Here is a 22,683-nt window from a genome sequence, read left to right as displayed (position 1 = left end):
GAGCATGGAATAGTTTTCCATCTCTTTGTGTCTTCTTCAATTTCTTTCAGAAGTGTTCTATAGTTTTTAGGGTATAGATCCTTTACCTCTTTGGTTAGGTTTATTCCTAGGTATCTTATGCTTTTGGGTGCAATTGTAAATGGGATTGACTCCTTAATTTCTCTTTCTTCAGTCTCATTGTTAGTGTATAGAAATGCCACTGATTTCTGGGCATTGATTTTGTATCCTGCCACGCTACCGAATTGTTGCATGAGTTCCAGCAATCTTGGGGTGGAGACTTTTGGGTTTTCTATGTAGAGGATCATGTCATTGGCGAAGAGGGAGAGTTTGACTTCTTCTTTGCCAGTTTGAATGCCTTTAATGTCTTTTTGTTGTCTGATTGCTGAGGCTAGGACTTCCAGTACTATGTTGAATAGCAGTGGTGAGAGTGGACATCCCTGTCTTGTTCCTGATCTTAGGGGAAAGGCTCCCAGTGCTTCCCCATTGAGAATGAGGAGGCAAGTGATCTCAAGTGTGACAGGACGGTGAGGACCTGCTCTAGTTGCATCCAACTTTGGCCAACACAGAGGCTCTGGGAAACAACATCCGCATGGGGTGGTTTCTGTATTCCTCATATGGACTTGATGAGGCTCCAACACTGGGCTCGGCATGTGCCGAACACCTTCCAAGTTATGTATTTTGGGGCAAAGGCTGTAGCTGGGGTCCTAGCAGAGACTGAGTGGGTTATGCAGTCATGGCTGTGTCAAAAGATCCAACTTTTATATATCCTAATTGATTTTTGATCCAAAAAGGTTGTATAATTTGTCAACTTCTTAGAATTCTGTCAGCTTTTGCTTTGCATTGTTAATGATCATACCATCTCCTTGATGGTTTGCCACTTTAATTATTGTGGCCATAAATTCAGCTTCAAGTATAGAAATGCCCTGAAAGTCTATATTTGGCAATAAAGAATCCTAAAGAAATGGGCACAGTCACAGAAAGATGACTAAAATCGGGGCGCCTACATGGCTCAGTGAAGCGTCTGCCTTTGGCTCAGGTCATGATCTTGGGGTCCTGGGATAGAGCCCCGCATCAGGCTCCCTGTTCTGTGCGGAGTCTACTTGTCCCTCTCCCTCTGTCCCTCCCCCTGTTCATGCATGCTCTCAAATAAAACCTTTTTTAAAAAAATGATGAAAATAATGGAAACAGATTAAAGATTAAGATTTTATGAAGTTTTCTTAGTTAACAGAAATAACACAGAAAACTAAATCTATGATAGTGTACAAATAGCATTTTCTCACTCTTTCTTTTTCCAAAAGGACTTAATTAACTAAAAGACTTCGGCACATTAACTTCTGACCTCAATCTGAAGTTAAACAGATTGTAAAGTCTTAATCCTTTATTCACAGTTTAACCCCTGGTACTCAGAAAAGGGGCACACACCATCAGCCCTGCAGGGGGACCAGCCATCCCTGGGTAACAGGAATCTCTGAACAACAGTAGGACCACTGCCTCTCAGCGGAGCCCATCTGCCCCTTGCGGCAGCCCTGCCAGAGACAGCTCAGAACTCCTCATGGACAACACACTCACCTCTGTTTCCCCCACTGTAAGTGTTTCTTGGAGATCTGTGTTTTAAGAAACCTCTTATTTCACAAACAGAAACAGGAGTGTTTGTACAACTGTCCCCTCCCAGATGCTCGCCAGCTGAAACATGGTCTCTCCCAAATGGCTTCATGTCTCTCTTGAGCAACAAGCAATAGCAGTGGTCCTTTATAAAAGGAGGTGGGGAAGACTATGTCTGCATATAAAGGCCACATTTTCTTATAAAGCAAGCTGTATTTTGGTACTTGTCTCTGAATAGGTAAAATAACAGGGACCAGGCTTTTCCACGCCAGTGAATTCAAGGCTGTGCAATATATTTGGTCTTATTCCTGTTCCTAAAACCTTTCAAATTATCCAAAGAGACCTTAAAGGTGTCTCTTGTTAATGAGGTGACTTTTGGAAAGCACTCACCAACAGGGGCTGGTGGCCAGGAGAACCAACCCCATGGTTAGATTTGGGACTTTCAGTCCCACCCCCAGACTGCTGGGGATAGGGAAGGGGCTGAGGTTCATTTAGTCACCAAAGACCAATGATTTAATCAATCCTGCCTATGTATTAAAAACCTAATAGGGTGGAGTTTGGGGAACCAGACAGTTCCATAGGTCACTGTCTCATGCCCCAAAGAGCACGAGAACAGAAGCTCTTTTCTTCAGGACCTCGACCTATGTATTGATTCATCTGGCTGTTGATTTGTATCCTTTGTAATAAACTGGTAATCTATTGAGTAGTTCCCTGAATTTTGTGAGTTGCCCTAGCAGATTGCTAGGAGGGGGGCTGCAGAAACCTCTGATTTATAGCCAGTGGGTCAGAGGTACAAGCGACAAATTACACTTGATATTGAGTGGGAGGGTGGGTGTGGGGAAGCCTTGTGGGTCAGAGCCCTTAAACTGTGGGATCTGATGATATCTCCAGGTACATAGTGTTAGAATGGAGTGAATTGTACAACACTCAGTTCGTATCCCAGAATTGCTCAGTGGAGTGCCTGAATATTTTTATTTCCCTCCCACATTTGAATTGAGTAGAGAACCCTAGACCACGTAAAGGAAGCACACTGAGGGAAACATACCAAGCTCTTCACAACCTTCAGCAGCTCCTCCATGACCACTGCAATGCCCTGGTAGCCGAGCAGCCGACAGATGACCTGGAAGTGTGGAGGCCCAACAAAGTTCCGGTAGCTGCCATAAATGCTAGAGTAGGCCAAGTTCAAAGCCTGGGGGATAAAGAATGTTAAGTGCCTAATGAAATCTTCAGAGTTTTCAACGTGGTTACTATGCATACAAGATTTGGTGCATACAATGCACCAAATATGCATGTGCCCTTAGGTGGAGAATCCCAGAGAATTTGTTAGACTGCCTTTACTAGTATTTGTGTTTTCAACAAAAAGAAATGACAAGCAAGTTTAGTGAAAGGGATTATAGGGAAAAGGAGGGAAAATGAGTGGGAAAAATTAGAGAGGGAGACAAACCATGAAGGACTCCTAACTCTGGGAAATAAACAAGGGGTAGTGGAAAGGGAGGTAGGCGGGGGGGGGGGGGGGGGGGGGATGGGGTGACTGGGTGATGGGCACTGGGGGGGGCACTTGATAGGATGAGCACTGGGTGTTATACTATATGTTGGCAAACTGAACTCCAATTAAAATAATAATAATAATAAAAAATTCCAAGTAAAAAAAAAAGTTTGTTAGAAAAAATAAGACAAATTTCAAAGATTTATCAAACTGCCAGTTCTACAGAAGCCATTCTGAGGTCTTGGAATGAGAAATAAACACATCTTCACTGCTGCCTCCTCAGAGCTGCTCCCAGTCTCCTAGGGGAGACATCTGAAGACAGACACTGACAGAGCAGTAAGAACTGTCTTCTCAGGGACACACAGGGAGCTGGGGACAGCAGCCCCCACCAGGTGAGTAGGTGGCAATGTAATGAGGGTGGCCTCCTACAGGAGGGGACCTCCAATCTTGTCTAAAAACATGGATGCACCCAGCAGGGAGACTACGAACAAGCATTCAGTGTGTGTTTTCCTATCAGCACTTGTCAGCTGCATCCCATAAATTCTGATATATTTGCATTTCATTTAGTTAGGTGTCTTTAAAAAAAAATTTCCCTTCAGACTTCATCTTGACCCATGGATCATACAGGAATGTTTTAATTTCCAAGTCTCTGGAGATTTTCTTCTCCTCTTTCTGATTTCTAGTTTGAGTCCAGTGTGGTCAGAAAACACACTCTGTATGATCTCAACTCTTTTAATTTTCTTTTTTTTATAAAGATTTTATTTATTTATTCATGAGAGACACAATAAAGTACCTTTATTATTGTACCATGTTTTTTAAATCCACTCTGCCAAACCTCAGTATTTTAACTGTATAAAGACCACTTACATTTAGCAGATTTATATATAATCTAATTATTGATATCTAAGTAGGGTCTGTTTCAGTCTTCCTGACTTCTTCTGAGTCACTTAAACATTTTCTAGATTCCACTATGATTGATCAAGTTTCAAGAATATCTAAAAAGGGGCACCTAGGTGGCTCAGTGGTTGAACATCTATCTGCCTTTGGCTCAGGTTGTGATCCCGGGGTCCTGGGATTGAGTCCCACGTTGGGCTCCCCGCAGGGATCCTACTTCTCCCTCTGCCTGTGTCTCTCTCTATCTCTCATGAATAAATAAATAAAATCTTTAAAAAAAAAAAATCTCTTCACACATCTTTTAGTGGTTATTCTAGGTCTTATATGTTGTGTAAGTTATAACAATCCAACTATCAACATTTTACCACTTTGAAGTGTTATCAACCTCACCTCCACTTAGGTTCCCTGAATCTTCTCCTTGCCCCCTTTGTCACTGTCTTAAATATTTACTCTACATACACTAAAAACCACATCATCAGAAAAGTGAAGAATCAGCACAGCAGGCCTGGATGCTCAGCTCTTGAGTATCTTCAGGAGGCCTGCTTGCAATTCCTGGGAATTCAGCCCTTAGAATGTTACCTACCTATAAGGTTGTCTTCTACCACTGGGGCATTTATTTTTTATTTTTACTTTTTTTTAAAGATTTTATTTATTCATGAGAGAGAGAGAGAGAGAGAGAGAGAGGCAGAGACACAGGCAGAGGGAGAAGCAGGCTCCATGCAGGGAGCCTGCCATGGGACTCGATCCCGGGTCTCCAGGACCAGGCCCTGGGCTGAAGGTGGCGCTAAACCACTGAGCCACCCGGGCTGCCCGCACTGGGGCATTTAATTAAGCACACAGAAAACTTGTTTATATTGGATGTACAAATAGTGATTCATGGGGGCTCCTCTCCTTCTGGATGTATGTTCTAGCGTGTCAAAAGAAAACCATGAAAAACATTAATGAAATCTAATAGTCTCAGGAGCTTGGGAAGATGGTAGAGGAGGACCCTGAGCTCACCCCCATCCTACCTCCAAGATATCATCCACCTCCAAGTTATTAAGATGGAGAGCAATCTGAAGACTGGCAGAAAAATCTCCACAATGAAATATAGGGAAGAAGACATCTGAAATCTTAGGAAGATCAGAAAGGCAGAGGGAAGCTGCCAATGAGAGGAGGGGGATGCACGTTGTAAAGAGGGCAGAGAAATAGACCCTTGCACCAGGAAGCTCACACAGGAAGGACTAATCCCCATAAATTTTGGCTTTAAAAACCAGAGGAGCTGCATCAAAATCAATAAAAGCAGGCCAATACCAAGTCATATTGTAGTTAAATTCGCAAAATATAGTGATAAAGAAAAAATCCTAAAAGCAGAAGACCCATAAAGTCAGCAGCAGATCTCTTCATAGAAATGGCACGCCATGAAGCCTCTGAGTGGCTCAGCAGTTGAGCGTCTGCCTTTGGTTCAGGTCGTAATCCCAGGTCTATCAATAATTACTCTGAATATAAATGGACTAAATGTTCTAATCAAAAGACAAATGCTACCATAATGGATTAAAAAACACAAGACTCATTTATATGCTACCTACAAGAGACTAATTTTAATTTATTTTAAATTTTTTATTCTTTTTTTTTTACCAGAGACTCATTTTATTTTATTTTTTTATAATACATTTATTTTTTATTGGTGTTCAATTTACCAACATACAGAATAACACCCCAGTGCTCATCCTGTCAAGTGCCCCCCTCAGTGCCCGTCACCCATTCACCCCCACCCCCCGCCCTCCTCCCCTTCCACCACCCCTAGTTCATTTCCCAGAGTTAGGAGTCTTTATGTTCTGTCTCCCTTTCTGATATTTCCCACACATTTCTTCAGAGACTCATTTTAGACCTAAAATCACCTGCAGATTGAAATGAGGGGATAGAGAAATATTTGTCATGCACATGGTCATATGGAATCACAAAAAACCCCAAATAGTCAAAGCAATCTTGAAAAAGAAAACCAAAGCTGGATGGATCACAATTCCAGACTTCAGGCTCTATTACAAAGCTGTGATCATCAAGACAGTATGGTGCTGGCACAAAAAAAGACACACATGAGTGGAGCAGAATAGAGAACCCAGAAATGGACTCTCAACTCTATGGTCAACTCAGTTTCGACAAAATGGGAAAGAATTTCCACTGGGGGAAAAAAAAAAAAAAAAACCAGTCTCTTCAACAAATGTTGTTGGGAACATTGGACAGCCATTAAGCAGAAGAATGAAACTGGACTACTGTCTTAAACCATTCACAGAGATAAATTCAAAATGGATGAAAAACCTAAGTGTGAGACAGGAAACCATCAGAATCCCAGAGGAAAACACAGGTAGAAACCTCTAACCTCAGCTGCAGCAACTTCTTACTAGATACGTCTCCCGAAGCAAGAAAAACAAAAGTAAAAATAAACTATTGGGACATCATCAAAACAAAAAGCTTCTGCACAGTGAGGGAAACAACAAAACTAAAAGGCAACCTTCAGAATAGGAGAAGATATTTGCAAATGACATATCTGATAAACAGGTGATATCCAAAATATATAAAGAACTTATAAAACTTGACACCCCAAAATCAAATAATCCAGTTTAAAAAATGGACAGAAGACATGAACAGTTTTTCCATAGAAAACATACAGGTGGCCAACAGACACATGAAAAGATGCTCAACATCACTTATCATCAGGGAAATACAAGTCAAAACCACAATGAGGTATCACCTCACACCCCTCAGAATGACTAAAATCAACAACAAAGGAAACAACAGATGTTGGAGAGGATGTGGAGAAGGGGCAACCCTCTTACACTGTCGGTGGGAATGCAAACTGACGCAGCCTCTCTGGAAAACAGTGTGGAGGTTCCTCAAAAAGTAAAAAACAGAAAAACCCTAGGACCTAGCAATTGCAGTACCGGGTATACCCAAACAATACAAAAATTCTGTGTCGAAGGGATGCATTCACCCCTATGTTTATGGCAGCATGATCAACAATAGCCAAACTATGGAAAGAGCCCAAATGTCCACTGACTGATGAACAGGTAAAGAAGTGGCATATATATACAATGGATATTACCCAGCCATAAAAAAAGAATGAAATCTTGCCATTTGCAATGACTTGGATGGAGCTAGAGAATATGCTAAAATATCAGAGAAAGATAAATACCATTTGATTTCACTCACATCTGGAATTTAAGAAACAAAACAGATGCACATAACATGAGTGTTATGTTATGCACATAACACTCAAGAGAACAAACTTACGGTTACTGGAGGGGAGGTGGGTGGGGGGATGGGTTAAATAGGTGATGGAGATTCAGGAGTGCACTTGTGATGAGCACTGGGGGTTGAATGGAAGTGTTGAGTCACTACATTGTACACATGAAACTAATATTACACTGCATGTTAACTAACTAGAATTTAAATAAAAAGAGAAATGAAATCTTGCCATTCGCAATGATGTGGCTCAATCCCAGGACCCTGAGATCATGATCTGAGCCGACTGAGCCACCCAGGTGCCTCTACATTCTAATTCTTTAAAAAATTATCCACCTTGGGGTGCCTGGATGGCTCATTGGTTAAGTGTCCAACTCTTGATTTCAGGTCAGGTCATGATCTCTGGGTCATGAGATCGAGCCTTGCATCAGGCTTCGTGCTCAGCAGAGTCTGCTTGAGATTCCCTCTCTCTGCACCCCACCAAAAGAAATTGTCCACCTCATGCCTTTTTAGAGGAGTGGAGGAGATGGGCAGCCTGCACTAATACACCAGCCAGAATTATAGTTTGTGTCCATTTTCTAAGGGCATGGTCCTACCACAGTCAAGTTCAAGCTGCCATCTATTAGTGAGAGGAAAGAAGACAGAAATGAAAGTTTCACATTTTAAAAGAACTGGGAAAGAATGGGTTGAGGCATTAAAAGGTGTCGTGTTGTAGGTCAGGGGTCCCCTAACTCCTGACTTGTGTCCTGGCCTTGATTACACTGAGATTAAAAGGGAACCTGCTATTAGGCAAGCTAGTTCCACTCAACCAGCAGCTCACAGAGCTTCTCTTGGGGTCCACAGAGTCTGGGTGTCACTTGGGGGTGGGTATGAGGCAGAGTCTGTTAACTGTCTGGGCCTCATGTCCCACCACAAGCATCACCTGTCTGACCTGAGGGACTTCCCAGTGGCAGCACTGAGCCAGGTGTTTTCATCTCCCACCTCCCTTCTCTGAAGCAGGTACCACTGGGGACTCCTCTGCAGGTGAGAAATCTTTGGCCAAGCAGAAGGAGGGAAGAGGGCAGGGGTCTAGGGGTCCCTGCCTGTGTCTCAACAGCTTTAGCCTCCTTTCCACCTTCCCTGCCCCACTGGTCATGCTCCCAAACCTGCTGGGGTGCCCTCCATTGTTCAGACCAGGCGTATTTGGCTCTTGGTGCCTGTCTGCACCCCAACACCCAGCCAACAACTTCAGGCCTCTCTGGAGCAGGGCCTGTACTCACATCCTCCTGCATCAAGAACCATGTTCCCTGATTGAAGCCAGGCACAGCCCAGGTCACAGCTCATGCATAGGAAACAGTTGCTGAGTGAGCCCTGAGACAATGACTGTAACTTGTTACCTATAGAAAAACACATTACTTAGTATTTTTTAAAATGATGCTCAATCCTAGAACACAGTAGACAGAACAATGACGCCTGGCATTCTTCACTTCTTGTCATCATCACGAGGCTTAAAACGGCAGCAAAAATCCTGACCCTAACCAAGTGGGGTAACGTGATACTCCAACCCATACCTTGCACCCTCTCACAACTCCCACAACCCTTGCCTCAGTTGAGTAAATTGTGAAGCCAGCCTGGCTGTGACCAGAAGAGACACTCAGTGGGGCAACATCCTCCCCTACTCACAGCAAGGTCTGTGCCATGTGGCATGGACAGACCTGAGAAGAGGAGAGGACACAGGCCCTAGGGATCAAGGCCTCTTCCCTTTAACCTCCCTAAATCTAGCCCTCCTTGACTTCAAAAACTGACACCTCTACTCACCAACTACCAGAAACTTAGGAAATATCTTTGGGTCTTTTTTTCCTCTCATCCTCCATCTTCAGGGCATTAGCAAGTCCAGTGAAGTCCACTTCCAAAATATCCTTTTGGATATTGAACCCATCTACTTCTCTTCATCTCTGTCAACGCTACTTGGTCCAAGACACCACCTCTTGCTGGGACTAGAGTAACATCTTTCCACCTGCCATCATTCTGTGTCCACTTCCTGACCACCACCACCCCAAACCACCTTGGCCCTAAATTGCCTGCCATTCACCCTCATCCACCCCCATCTTGTGACACAGTCTTGGCCCTCAGGGCCCTCAGTACGGTTGGTTTCTTCTCAGCATCCAGATCTCATTAGAAAAAGGCCTCTCCAAAACCCAACCCATGCTCTGTCACAGCATCCTAGGAGCACACCTGTTCACAGGGACATGCCCTTTCCATACACCATGCAGAGAACATGGTGCCACTCAAATGCAGAACACGGAGTTGGCAGCAATTTCAGCTTGAAATTCCACATATCCTAGCAAAACACAGGAAGTTTCTATTTCTGCCAACTCTGGTTTCCCCATATATATCCTCTACTTAGCCCTCTGGCTTGTCCCACTAAGACATCTATCATTTTTTCTTGGCTGACAGGATGAAAACTAAATGGACACATCAGTTTGTGAAATGCTATGATGTTGTGATTAAGACAGAAGTGGGCAGCTGAAAGGAGAAGACATCATGAGCCTGGAGAAGTTGGAGAAGAGGAGGAGGGTGAGCCAAGGACCTGTGTCTTCAAAGACTAGTTGTAAGGGAAGAGTGACATGTTGACACTCTCCTGAGAGCCACCACTAGGGACCTGAAGAGTGGTCCTTTTATGTCATTATTTTAATAGACACATTTTTGCACCTGTAAGCAGAACATGCAAAAAACACAGAGAAGATACTGCTCAAACCTCAGCCCCTCAGAGCTTCAGAGCAAAATTAATCAGCAGTGCCAAGGCTCACCGTTAACGACTCTGAGACCACAGGGGCTAGTGTCCATGCTTGGGGAAGGGGGCCAGGCCCCATTTCTCTACACAGCCCACAGGTTGGGCCCTGTGAAGACTGAGACTCACACCAACATTGGACAGGGCAACTTAAAACCCAAGTGAGAACAATGCAAACACATCATAAACAGAATTCAGAAAAGAAAGACATTTCTCAGACTCAGCCCTCCCAAAGACAGCCACTGTTTAGTATGCCAATAATCTTTTCTCTGTATGTACCTTTTTGTAATTAGGATCATTCTGTTTGGAGTTTGATTTTTTTTTTAACTTAATAAAATACAGGTCCCACAACTATCATAAGATCTATGTAATTATTTGTTAACAACTGTATTGCATTCCACTAGACAATCAGATATTGGAATATTCTTGCTGGTCAGTTGGGCTGCTTCCATATTTTTTATGACAATGTTGTATGACCACCCCCTTAATGGACCTCACATTATACTTGTTTGATTCATTCCTTAGCCTATCCAGCTTCCCACAAGTGAGAACATTTAAATATTGATAAGCATTGCAGATGGTCTCCTAGAATCATACAGGTTCATGTGCACTCATTTATTTTTCTTCAATCACTGGTGAGGCTAGATATCTATTTCTATCTTTTACTACATTTTTGGAAATATCTGTTCATTCCATTTATCTCCTTTTTAGTATAGAGCATCTTTTCTTATCAAACTGTAAGAATGCTTTAAATACTAACTACAGGGGGATCCCTGGGTGGTGCAGCGGTTTGGCACCTGCCTTTGGCCCAGGGCGCGATCCTGGAGACCCGGGATGGAGTCCCACGTCGAGCTCCCGGTGCATGGAGCCTGCTTTTCCCTCTGCCTATGTCTCTGCCTCTCTCTCTCTCTCTCTGTGACTATCATAAATAAATAAAAATTAAAAAAAATTTTAAATACTAACTACACTAACCTTTAATACTCTTAACCTGTTACAAATGCAGCCATCCTCAGGCTGGACACCTGTCTTACCTTACTGGACAATGTTCTGTGGCCTCAGCCAGCCTGTCTGCCTGCGGTTTCTGGATGTCAACTGTCTTCTGCATGTCCCTCCCTTCTCACCTCACCTCTCCTTTCATGGCATCACACCTAGACAAGATATTCTGACCCTCTGTCAGAGATGAGCCCTGAGCCTATTCCACACATTTGCCTGGTTTGCTATTTTTAAAACTTTAACTCTACTGGTAAACTCACTGATTTTAGGGGCAGGAGTGAGGCCAGGCCCAGCCTGACACCCACCAGATGGCTAGAGTGCTGTCCTAGCACTACATTACTTTTTAGGAAGGTGCTAATGGAAGAAAACAATAACATTTCTTTCATATATGGCATGATACATTTAAATCACTGCAACTGACCTGATTTATTTTTATTTTTTTTTAATTTTTATTTATTTATGATAGTCACACACACAGAGAGAGAGAGAGAGGCAGAGACATAGGCAGAGGGAGAAGCAGGCTCCATGCACCGGGAGCCCGACGTGGGACTCGATCCCGGGTCTCCAGGATCACGCCCTGGGCCAAAGGCAGGCGCCAAACCGCTGTGCCACCCAGGGATCCCAACTGACTTGATTTAAACTAAACTTGAAAATATGCTTCATTGTGAACTTAAAAAAAATCATAACATAAACACAAAAGAACCTACCTTCGATCCATGCAAATACTGGGGTTGTGCGTTAGGCTGTTTATCTCTTTGAAACTCTTGAGAAAATGGTAATACTGTCCGAACAAATCTAAACAAAAAAAGGATAAAAAGATAAAAGAAAACAAATTTAAAGGTAGTTCTTTAAATTCAGAACTTTTTCATTACCCATCAGTTACATCTTCCTCCAGTTAACTGATGTAATCATCACGTAGGAAAATTCTAAGAAATCAAATACCATGAGATATAAATACTCCCAAGCATAGTACATGTATCCAGAGTTCATCAAGAGAGTGAGAACGAACACCTGTGTCCTTCCACCACATAAGCACAGTCTCCAAACTCCGGGACAGAGTCTTGTCTATGGGCACCAGCACCATTTCTTTTTCTTTTTCTTTTTCTTTTTTTTTTTATAATAATAAATTTGTTATTGGTGTTCAATTTGCCAACATACAGAATAGCACCCAGTGCTCATCCCGTCAAGTGTCCCCCTCAGTGTCTGCCACCCAGTCACCCCCACCCCCTGCCCTCCTCCCCTTCCACCACCCCTAGTTCGTTTCCCAGAGTAGGAGGTCTTCATGTTCTGTCTCTCTTTCTGATATTTCCTACCCATTTCTTCTCCCTTCCCCTCTATTCCCTTTCACTATTATTTATATTCCCCAAATGAATGAGACCATATAATGTTTGTCCTTCTCCAATTGACTTATTTCACTCAGCATAATACCCTCCAGTTCCATCCACATCGAAGCAAATGGCGGGTATTTGTCATTTCTAATGGCTGAGTAATATTCCATTGTATACATAAACCACATCTTCTTTATCCATTCATCTTTTGATGGACACAGAGGCTCCTTCCACAGTTTGGCTATTGTGGACATTGCTGCTAGAAACATCGGGGTGCAGGTGTCCCGCCGTTTCATTGCATCTGTATCTTTTCACCAGGACCATTTCATGCCTAAATCAGTCCTTTGACAAGTGGTAATGAACAAGCACTCAGGCATTGCTGGGCCTCTGGACACAGCAGTGACCTCGAGGACAGGAGTGGGAAGGCAGGCACAGGCAGTCGAGTCATCACTCAAATCACTATTTACAAGGTAAGGGGAAGAATGAGGAAATTCAGTGCTTATAACCACACTCATAATGGATTAGGGAATACTGAAAATCAAATGCTTGGAGTTTAAAGCAAACATGTCAAACTTGGCTAAAACTTTCAAATCAGAATGGTTCATTTAAACATGTAAACTTTTATAAAGAAGCCATCATTAAGAAAAATATAAGGATTTGCTAATTATTAAATCTGAAGAACTTGATTGACACATATTACACTTTAATAAATAAAAAAGGATGTAATTGGCAAAATACCACCAGCGCATGAAATGAACATGCATGTCTGAGGGCAGGTCAGTGGCCTGCAGCATCAGGTGTCTGGATTTTGTTGTTAACCCTTAAAGTGTTGAGTTATTTTGACCAGGCTGTTAAACGGCTCCAAAGTCAGCTGGACCCCTTCCTAATTAGGGTGGCTCAGTGGTCAGTACCTGAGGGCTAGTACTAAGGCTGGCCCTCTGGCAATTCTGTCAAATGGGTAGGTATTCAGTGAGGTTTCCCCATTCTTACTGGCAAGGCTTCAAATGGCTTCTAATTCTGTGAATTATATAGCTTACAGCTCTAAAAAGTTATTCTTTACTATCCTTGTGGAGTTTCACCAATGCACCATACAGTTTAATATTTGAGCAAAGAGTAAAGGGCCCTGAGTTGGTCTCAGGAGCTGCTTCTCTTCGCAGCTCTCCCCTCTCCCGCCCTGCAAATCTCCCCTGTAAGTGTCAACTGTTTCAGCTTCCTCAGTTTCCAATCTATCTCCTCTACCAAGTAAGACGTCCAGGCTGACATGCAGAAGAATGAAACTAAACCATTCTCTTATACCACACACAAAGATAAACTCAAAATGGGTGAAAGATCTAAATGTGAGACAAGAATCCATCAAAATCCTAGAGGAGAACATAGACAACACCCTTTTTGAACTTGGCCACAGCAACTTCTTGTAAGATACATCTCTGAAGGCAGGGAAAACAAAAGCAAAAATGAATTATTGGGACTTCATCAAGATAAAAAGCTTCTGCACAACAAAAGAAACAGTGAACAAAACTAAAAGACAACCTACAGAATAGGAGAAGATATTTGCAAATGACATATCAGATAAAGGGCTAGTACCGGGGCAGCCCGGGTGGCTCAGCGGTTTAGCGCCGCCTTCAGCCCAGGGCATGATTCTGGAGACCTGGGATTGAGTCCCACGTCAGCTCCCTGCATGCGGCCTGCTTCTCCCTCTGCCTGTGTCTGTGTCTCTCATGAATGAATAAATAAAAAATCTTTAAAAAAAAAAAAAAGGGCTAGTATCCAAGATCTATAAGAACTTATTAAACTCAACAGCAAAGAAACAAACAATCCAATCATGAAATGCAGAAGACACGAACAGAAATTTTACAGAGGCAGACATAGATATGCCCACAAGCACATGAGAAAATGCTCCGCATTACTTGCCATCACGGAAATACAAATTAAAACCACAATGAGGGAAAGAAAAAAAAAAAAAAAAAAACCACAATGAGGGGGATCCCTGGGTGGCTCAGCAGTTTAGCACCTGCCTTTGGCCCAGGGAGCGATCCTGGAGTCCCCGGATAGAGTCCCACGTCAGGCTCCCTGCATGGAGCCTGCTTCTCCCTCCTCCTGTGTCTCTGCCTCTTTCTCTCTCTCTCTCTCTCTCTATCATAAATAAATAAATAAATAAATAAATAAATAAATAAATAAATCTATCTATCTATCTATCTATCTATCTATCTATCTATCTATCTATCTTAAAAAAAAAAATAAAACCACAATGAGATCCCACCTCACACCAGTGAGAATGGGGAAAACTAACTAGACAGGAAACAACAAATGTTGGAGAGGATGTGGAGAAAGGGGAATCCTCTTGCACTGTTGGTGGGAATGTGAAATGGTGCAGCCACTCTGGAAAACTGTGTGGAGGTTCCTCAAAGAGTTAAAAATAGACCTGCCCTATGACCCAGCAATTGCTCTGCTGGGGATTTACCCCACAGATACGGATGCAGTGAAACGCCAGGACTCCTGCACCCCGATGTTTCTAGCAGCAATGTCCACAACAGCCAAACTGTGGAAGGAGCCTCGGTGTCCATCGAAAGATGAGTGGATAAAGAAGATGTGGTTTATGTATACAATGGAATATTACTCAGCCATTAGAAATGACAAATACTCACCATTCGCTTCAACGTGATAGAACTGGAGGGTATTATGCGGAGTGAAATAAGTCAATCAGAAAAGGACAAACATTATATGGTCTCATTCATTTGGGGAATATAAAAAATAGTGAAAGGGAATAAAGGGGAAAGGAGAGAAAATGAGTGAAAATATCAGTGAGGGAGACAGAACATGAGAGACTCCTAACTCTGGGAAACGAACAAAGGGTAGTGGAAAGGGAGGTGGGTGGGGGATTGGGGTGACTGGGTGACAGGCACTGAGGAGGGCACTTGACGGGATGAGAACTGGGTGATATGCAATATGTTGGCAAATTGAACTCCAAAAAAAATAAAAAATAAAAAATAAAAAGACTTCCAGGCTATATTGGGATACCCTCCCTCCACACTGAGGCCCAGGAAGTGCTTCCAGGCAGAAAGCCAGGGAAGTCATAGGGCTCACTTCTTTTGTTTCCTTTCCCTCAGGGAAACAAGCAATGCCTGAAAACAGTGGTTTCATAAATTTTGCCTAATTTTTCACTTGCTTAGGGCAAAAGAGTAAATCCAAACCCTATTCCTCCATTATCCCAATTTTTATTTTTTCCGAACAATTTTTATTTAGTTATTTATTCATTATTTATTATTTGTATAATAATAAATTTATTTTTTATTGGTGTTCAATTTGCCAACATACAGAATAACACCCAGTGCTCATCCCGTCAAGTGCCCCCCTCAGTGCCCACCACCCAGTCACCCCCACCCCCCGCCCTCCTCCCCTTCCACCACCCCTAGTTCGTTTCCCAGAATTAGGAGTCTTCCATGTTCTGTCTCCCTTTCTGAGATTTCCTACCCATTTCTTCTTCCTTCCCCTCTATTCCCTTTCACTATTATTTATATTCCCCAAATGAATGAGACCATATGTTTGTCCTTCTCCAATTGACTTATTTCACTTAGCATAATACCCTCCAGGTCCCTCCACGTTGAAGCAAATGGTGGGTATTTGTCATTTCTAATGGCTGAGTAATAGTCCATTGCATACATAAGCCACATTTTTTCCGAACAATTTTTAACCATGTACACACACACACACACACACACACACACACACACACATTCTCCCCGCCCCCCACCCAACGTAAAGACAAAAGCATTGGCAACAAATACTGAATTCCATTTAGTAGGCTTGTGTAGGAAGCATTAATAATTTTGAAGCCATTTTCTGCTTTTTTAGAACTGAGCAAGAGAGTAAATATACCAAGAATATTTACATCCAGGAACCAAGAATAATGAAACAGGATTCTCAGTGTAGAAAGGAATTACAGAAATGGAAAGGGAGGGAGAGAATAAGAATGACACCTGCAGTGCTGAACTGGAACTGAAGGTACCAGTGTGAATTCACGGTTATAATATGTAAACAGCTACAGAGGAGCCGTGCATGCATGCATTTTATGGGTTTGTGTCTCCAAAGAGAAAATCTGAAGTCTTAATGACCAGCACCTTGGATGTGATCCTTATTTGGGATCAGGGCCACTGCAGCTGTGATTAGTCAAGGTGAGGTCATGCTGAAGAGGAGTGGCTCCTTAATCCAATGACTCCAGTCCTTGTAAGAAAAGAGACACACACAGGGCAACAGCACATGTCTACAGAGGCAGGGCCTGGAACAAGAGAGCTGCACAGTAAGGAAGGCTGAGAACTGCTAGCTGCCACCTGGAGCTGGGAGGGGGCAAAAGGAGGTTCTCCCAGAGTCTCAGAGAAGTGGCATGGCCCTGTGGACACTCTGATGTTGGATATCTAGACTCCAGAATTAGAAATTTTTGAGAAAAGAAATTTTTGTGGTTTGAAGTCCCATGGTTTGTGATAGTTTGAGGAACCTAATACAGCACACATCTGGTACTTCTAGCTCTGAACATCAAAAGGGTCTAGAAACAATGATATTCCAATAGCAATAAGCATACCTAACACCCAGACTTACTTTTCAAATATTAAGCCTAGTTCTAAAATAGTCTCCACTCTAAGGAATCCTGTAGAAATGACAAATCACAAGGACAGAGCAAGAGAAATAGAAGATGAACCTGGAACTTCTTGTGGTGCAGGAAGTACAGCCATGCTTCAAAATGATGCAGACAGAGAAAATCTGGTAGAAGGGGCTCCCACTGGCCAAAATGGGGCCAACTTGAGCCACAAACCCAAGTCATGATAGTAACAGATTCTAATGCTGAGTTAGAATCCCTGAGTCCTTACTTATAATAAACAAATAAATGTTAACACAAATAGCAGAAAGCCAAGTAATATACACGGAAAGATGAAGTTTGAAATCATTGTTCAAGCACCATAATGACAACTGATAACAAGCCAGAACTGAAACCTGATAGCCACCATCCTAACAAAGGGGCAGAAGTTAACATACTGGAAACGGGACAAAATAATTCCCTTGGCTTCATGGTACACTGCACTGAGGACACACTGCTTCTTCCATGGCCTTCCTCTCTGAAGCCTAACTCTGATCCCAACTGTTGGCCTATTTCCAGAGCTATAGCATTTTCATACAACTATTAGCTGTATAGGTTAAATTTAAGTCACAAGCCACCCTAAACCAGTTCCCAGAGCTATCAGCGAAATTCCTAATCAAAAATAAGCAGCAAAATCAGTAGATATGCCAAGAACAAATGAAGGTTTCCCTCAAGCAGCTCTTAGAAAACCCTCAAGTATGGAATCAAAATACTGAGTGACGGGGGATCCCTGGGTGGCTCAGCGGTTTAGCGCCTGCCTTCGGCCCAGGGTGTGATCCTGGAGACCCGGGATCAAGTCCCACATTGGGCTCCCTGCATGGAGCCTGCTTCTCCCTCTGCCTGTGTCTCTGCACCGCCCACCCACCCACCCCCGTCTCTCATGAATAAATAAATAAAATCTTAAAAAAAAAAAAATACTGAGTGACACAGTTTTGTCTGTCTTCTCAGGTTCCAGTTCAGTTTCCAGGAGCCTCGGTGGGGAGAGCAGCCTCCTGCAACACAGGTGGGATCCACTCTCAGCCTCTGTGGGCTTTGTGCTCAACCTGCAAACAGGGATGTTCACAGCACTGCGTGGGCCATGGGAGAAATATGCCACAGCACGTGAAGGCATCGGTGCTGTCCTTTCTGCTTGGAGTCATCTGCATTCAACATTGTGTTGTGTGGTCTCAAGAAACAAGGGCCTCTCTCTTCAGTTATATATTGGATGCCTCAATGCTCCCTGCACAGGGTCCTGTAACGGACACACGCCTGGAGGTTTTTACCCTCGAGTAGGTCACTGGGTTACTAGCACCAGCTTTCTGACCTGAGCCCTGCCTGCCAACTTGGCCTTTGATAGTGAGGCTCCTGCTGCCTGTTCTCCGTCAACAGCCCCAAACAGGGCACCCACATAGTAGGGCCCACCTAGGTAGGCTTGAACTCAGAATCAGATCCATTTCCCTAACTCCACACTTCTCACCCAACTTTTGTTCAGATGTCTACAGTCTTTCAGAAAATACAGCGATTTATCACTAGAGTTTATGGCAAATGCTGACTTTTCATCGTCATGTAAAGCTGACCCTGCCTCTGCAGTCCTTCTAAGTAGCTCATGTCACTTCTGAGGGCTCAGCCCACTGAACCTCACCAAGGACACCAGGGCCAAGTGGGTGCTACATGCAGCAAGCATAAAGGAGGCACAGGGAATACCTTTAATTGCTCCTTTTGCAAGATCTCTGGGATATCCCTTAAAGGGTGAAGAAATGCTAGATAGCTAAAAAAAAAAAAAAAAAAAAAGAAAAAAAAATCTAAAATAGTACAAAAAACATCACAGCTCCCTGTGTTGCCTGATTCTGACCTCATTGGAACATCTTTTTTCAGCCCATTGACAGTGGGGTTCTGTTGCATGTTACCTTTGGAGACACCAGACAAGGCAAAAATGATTTAAGGTAACAAATTAATTCCAAAGGTTTCAAATGGACTAACCAAAACAGCTCTTTGACCTACAAACATCAGCCATGACTTAAACAGATTTTCAGGGAGAAAGGTATATATATATCTTAACACAGAATGACCCTTCTTTTTTTGTTTTTTTAAAGATTTTATTTATTTATTCATAGACACACAGAGAGAGAGAGGCAGAGACACAGGCAGAGGGAGAAGCAGGCATCATACAGAGAGCCTGACGTGGGACTCGGTCCAGGGTCTCCAGGATCACACCCTGGGCTGCAAGGAGGCGCTAAACCACTGCGCCACTGGGGCTGCCCCAGAATGACCCTTCTTGTGATATATCACATGGGGTAAGAATATGTATGTAATAGTATACATAACAACACCCATTTCAGCAAAATAAAAAATATACATGTATATCTGACTGTATGGCAAAAACTGCAGAAGACAGACCCATTTTTTGATGAAGGAAATTTCTAGGGATTTAATTCTTTCCCCTATATATGTATATATGATTTCTAGCTTTTCTATAATTATGATACATTTTTTTATGTAATAAAAATATTTTTTCAGTTAATCCAAACTCTAACTTGGAAGATACCTATTTCAGGAAACTGGGTGTCTTAAAAGAAGTTAAACAGGGATGAGCAGTCCATAAAGTCTGGTTCTGGGGGATTGTGCCCATCCAGGCTCAGAAGACCCTTAATTGGAGGAGGCTGACAAAGCTCCTTCATTTGTGGCTCTGAAACCCATGGCCACATCTCCACTACTGCTGCCGGGGACTGGATGTCAGCCACCTGGGGCCAGTGTGATGGCATAGCCCCATGCACCTGGGAACAGGCCTGCCTCCCCTCAGAGAAATCTACCCTTGGGGCTCTGATGTTGGCAATAGCAGACCTGATCAGACCACAGGAGGGCCTCCTTTCTGTCCTCAGTTCTAGTCCTCATCAGCACCCTGAGACACAAAACTCTGGGCCAGTAACAATTCAGCCAATACCTGATGGGATGCTCAGACCCAGCAGCAAAGCCAAAGACAATTATTTATTTTTTAAGATTTTATTTATTTATTCATGAAAGTTACAGAGACACAGGCAGAGGGAGAAGCAGGCTCCATGCAGGGAGCCCAGTGTGGGACTCGATCCTGGATCTCCAGGATCACACCCTGGGCTGAAGGCGGTGCTAAACCACTAAGCCACCAGGGCTGCCCCAAGACAATGATTTTTAAAAAGCAGTCATAATACACACATGCACACACACAGATACAGATAAATGTCCCTGGTATATGCTGACATACAGCAGGACCCGAGCTAAAGACATATGGAACAAACTTCCAACAGGCAGCTGCCCAGCGCACAGCAGCCAAGGCAAGGCTGTCCCAGGATCTGGGCCATATGAAGCTGAACCACATGAAATAATGTTGCTATCAACCATGGCACTCACCTAATTAGCCACTTTGTGTTGTTGAAAGGATAGGTAGGTGAGAGGGTGGCTGATGGATCTTTATACACCCCAACATCCCAGAATGGATGACAAGTAGAGTCAGTGACTACATCCCAACATCAGGTAGACTTACAACTGTAAGCTGTAGCTGCTGTCCACATGCCCCATGAGATTCCCACCCTGAGCTACATGCAAATGCCCCAGACAGGAATGTTGGCCTGCTGTGCAATCTCCACATGCAAAGCCTCAGACATGCCCACAGGCTGGCCTAGGGCTACATTTGCAAAAAGAGACTAAGAGGGCCTGAGTACCTGGACATGAGAGATGATGGGGAACAGGGGAGGGGACAGCAACCTACTGGATGATGCAGAGCCTTGAGATTGTCCCATTTAGGAACCCTTTGGCAAGGGCATCCAGAACTATTCATGAGGTACACACTCACCGGTTTGTGGAGCCATTGTAGCAATAGTTGGGCAGGAAGTCATAATTGAGTTCCCAGAAGACATGGAGGGTGATTCTCCCATAGGGTGCTGACACATTGTGGTTGGCCTCCCGGAACATGGCATCAAAGCTGTCCAGCGTCAGGTACCTGCTTAGCAGCTTATGGGTCATGCGGTTGATTTCCAAGAGGCCATCCAACTCCTACAGGACCACAAAAACAAGGGTATGAGAACGGAAATGGGCCCAACACAGCAGGCCTCCATTCCCCACGTGGGCAGTGCCATGGTTGGGGCAGAGCAGGCTGGGCAGAAGATAGCAGGACACACAAAGGTAAGGCTGGGGAGTAGGCCAAGAATACACAGTGGGGATCTAGTAGGTCACAGCAGCTTGCTTCTTACACCTAAATTTATTATGTCCTCTCCACTGCTTTGAAACACCCCTCTTTACTATGGTCACCCCCACAGGGCCATCATCCTTTCTCCACTAAGGTCCCCTCTGCATTCCCCTCCCCACCCCGGCCTCCAACCACCCACAGGGCACACACCACTGAGACGTAGCCACCTCTGCCCTTGCTGGGGCACTGTGTGTCCTCAAGCCTCAGCCTGAGTCAGCCTCATGTGCCTGGAGTTACCCAAAACCACAGCTATGAAGCAGAGTCAGCAAGCACTTTCACAGATGGCCTTCCAAGCTCTCAGAGTTTGCCCATAAACATTCCTAGGTCTCTGCTATCCACAGCAGCAGCCACTGGCCACATATGGCAATGAGAATGTGCCTGGTCCAAATTGAGGTGCACTGTGCATGTCAGTTACACATTAGATTTAAAAGATCAAACATGAAGACAAAGAATGTAAGATATCCAAGTCAATAATATTTTAATTCTGTAAAAGAGTATGAGGAGCACTGCTCACCCTACGTGGAGATGCTCAAACCAAGTTGTTCACGCCCACCACTCATCCAGAGCTGCTTCTCTAGGAGTGTACAGTCTTCCTTGAGTTCTTACATCTTCACTATCATTTGTCTGTGGACCTCATTCTTGGAAGATTGATTTGGCTTAGCACAAAATCCTTAATTTGTGTTTCTTTTCCTTGGCTTCTGGTATGAATTGCTATGGGCAAAGCTCTGAGAACAAATTTTCTTTCTCTGATCACTCTGCTCAGATATCCAGAGGACTTTTCCTTTAAAATCTAATACTTTTACTTCAATATTCCTTGGTGTTGGCCACTTTGGGTTGGTTTTCCCAAGCATAGGTCATAGGCTTTTAATATATATTTTATAGCCTGTCTTTCTTTTTAAAAAATATTTTATTTATTTATTTGAGAGAAAGTGCATGAGAGAGCATAGCAGGGTGGAGGGCAAGAGGGAGAGAGAGAAGCAAGCTCCCCACTGAGCAGGGAGCCCAGTGTAGGACTTGATCCCAGGTCTCATGACCAGAGCTGAAGGCAGATGCTTAACTGACTGAACCAGCCAGGTACTCCTTAATTTTTTTTTTACATACAATTTTTTTCATTTAAATTTTAGGTAGTTAACATACAATGCAATATTGGGTTTCTGGAGTAGAATTCAGTGATTCATCACTTACATACAACACCCAGTGCTCATCACAAGTGCCCTGTTGAACACCTATGACCCATCTAGCCCACCTCCCATCCTTACCTCCCTTCATCAATCCTGTTTGTTCTCTAGCATTGTCTTTCATGGTTTGTTTCCTTCTCTCCTTTTTTTCTTTTTCTTTCCCCCTTCCCATAGGTTCATCTGTTTTCTGCCTTAAATTCCACATGAGTGAGATCAGTATGGTATTTGTCTTTCTCTGATAATCTGTCTTTCTCTGTCTTATTTCACTTAGCATAATACACTCTAAGTCCATCCACATCATCGCAAATGGCAATATTTCATTTTTCTGATGACTAATATTCCATTGTGTTTGTGCACACACACACACATATAAATATATATA

General features: G+C 43.4%; 1 protein-coding gene across 3 annotated transcripts in view; it reads right to left on the bottom strand.

The window, feature by feature from the left end:
• Positions 1–22,683, bottom strand: part of CYFIP1 (cytoplasmic FMR1 interacting protein 1) — a 147,489-nt gene that overhangs the window by 21,950 nt on the left and 102,856 nt on the right. For all 3 annotated transcript variants that reach the window (XM_025437515.3, XM_025437514.3, XM_049107986.1), the window contains exons 22-24: positions 20,731–20,930; positions 11,675–11,762; positions 2,648–2,791 (exon numbers count right to left, since the gene is read on the bottom strand). In XM_025437515.3, coding sequence (XP_025293300.1) covers positions 2,648–2,791; positions 11,675–11,762; positions 20,731–20,930 — 432 coding nt within the window. The remainder of the gene's footprint in view (positions 1–2,647; positions 2,792–11,674; positions 11,763–20,730; positions 20,931–22,683) is intronic.

Source organism: Canis lupus, chromosome 3, assembly GCF_003254725.2.
Source record: "Canis lupus dingo isolate Sandy chromosome 3, ASM325472v2, whole genome shotgun sequence".
Classification (NCBI taxonomy): Eukaryota; Metazoa; Chordata; class Mammalia; order Carnivora; family Canidae; genus Canis; species Canis lupus.
The sequence above is the reverse complement of the archived record's forward strand: the minus strand, read 5'-3'. Positions and strand labels throughout refer to the sequence as shown.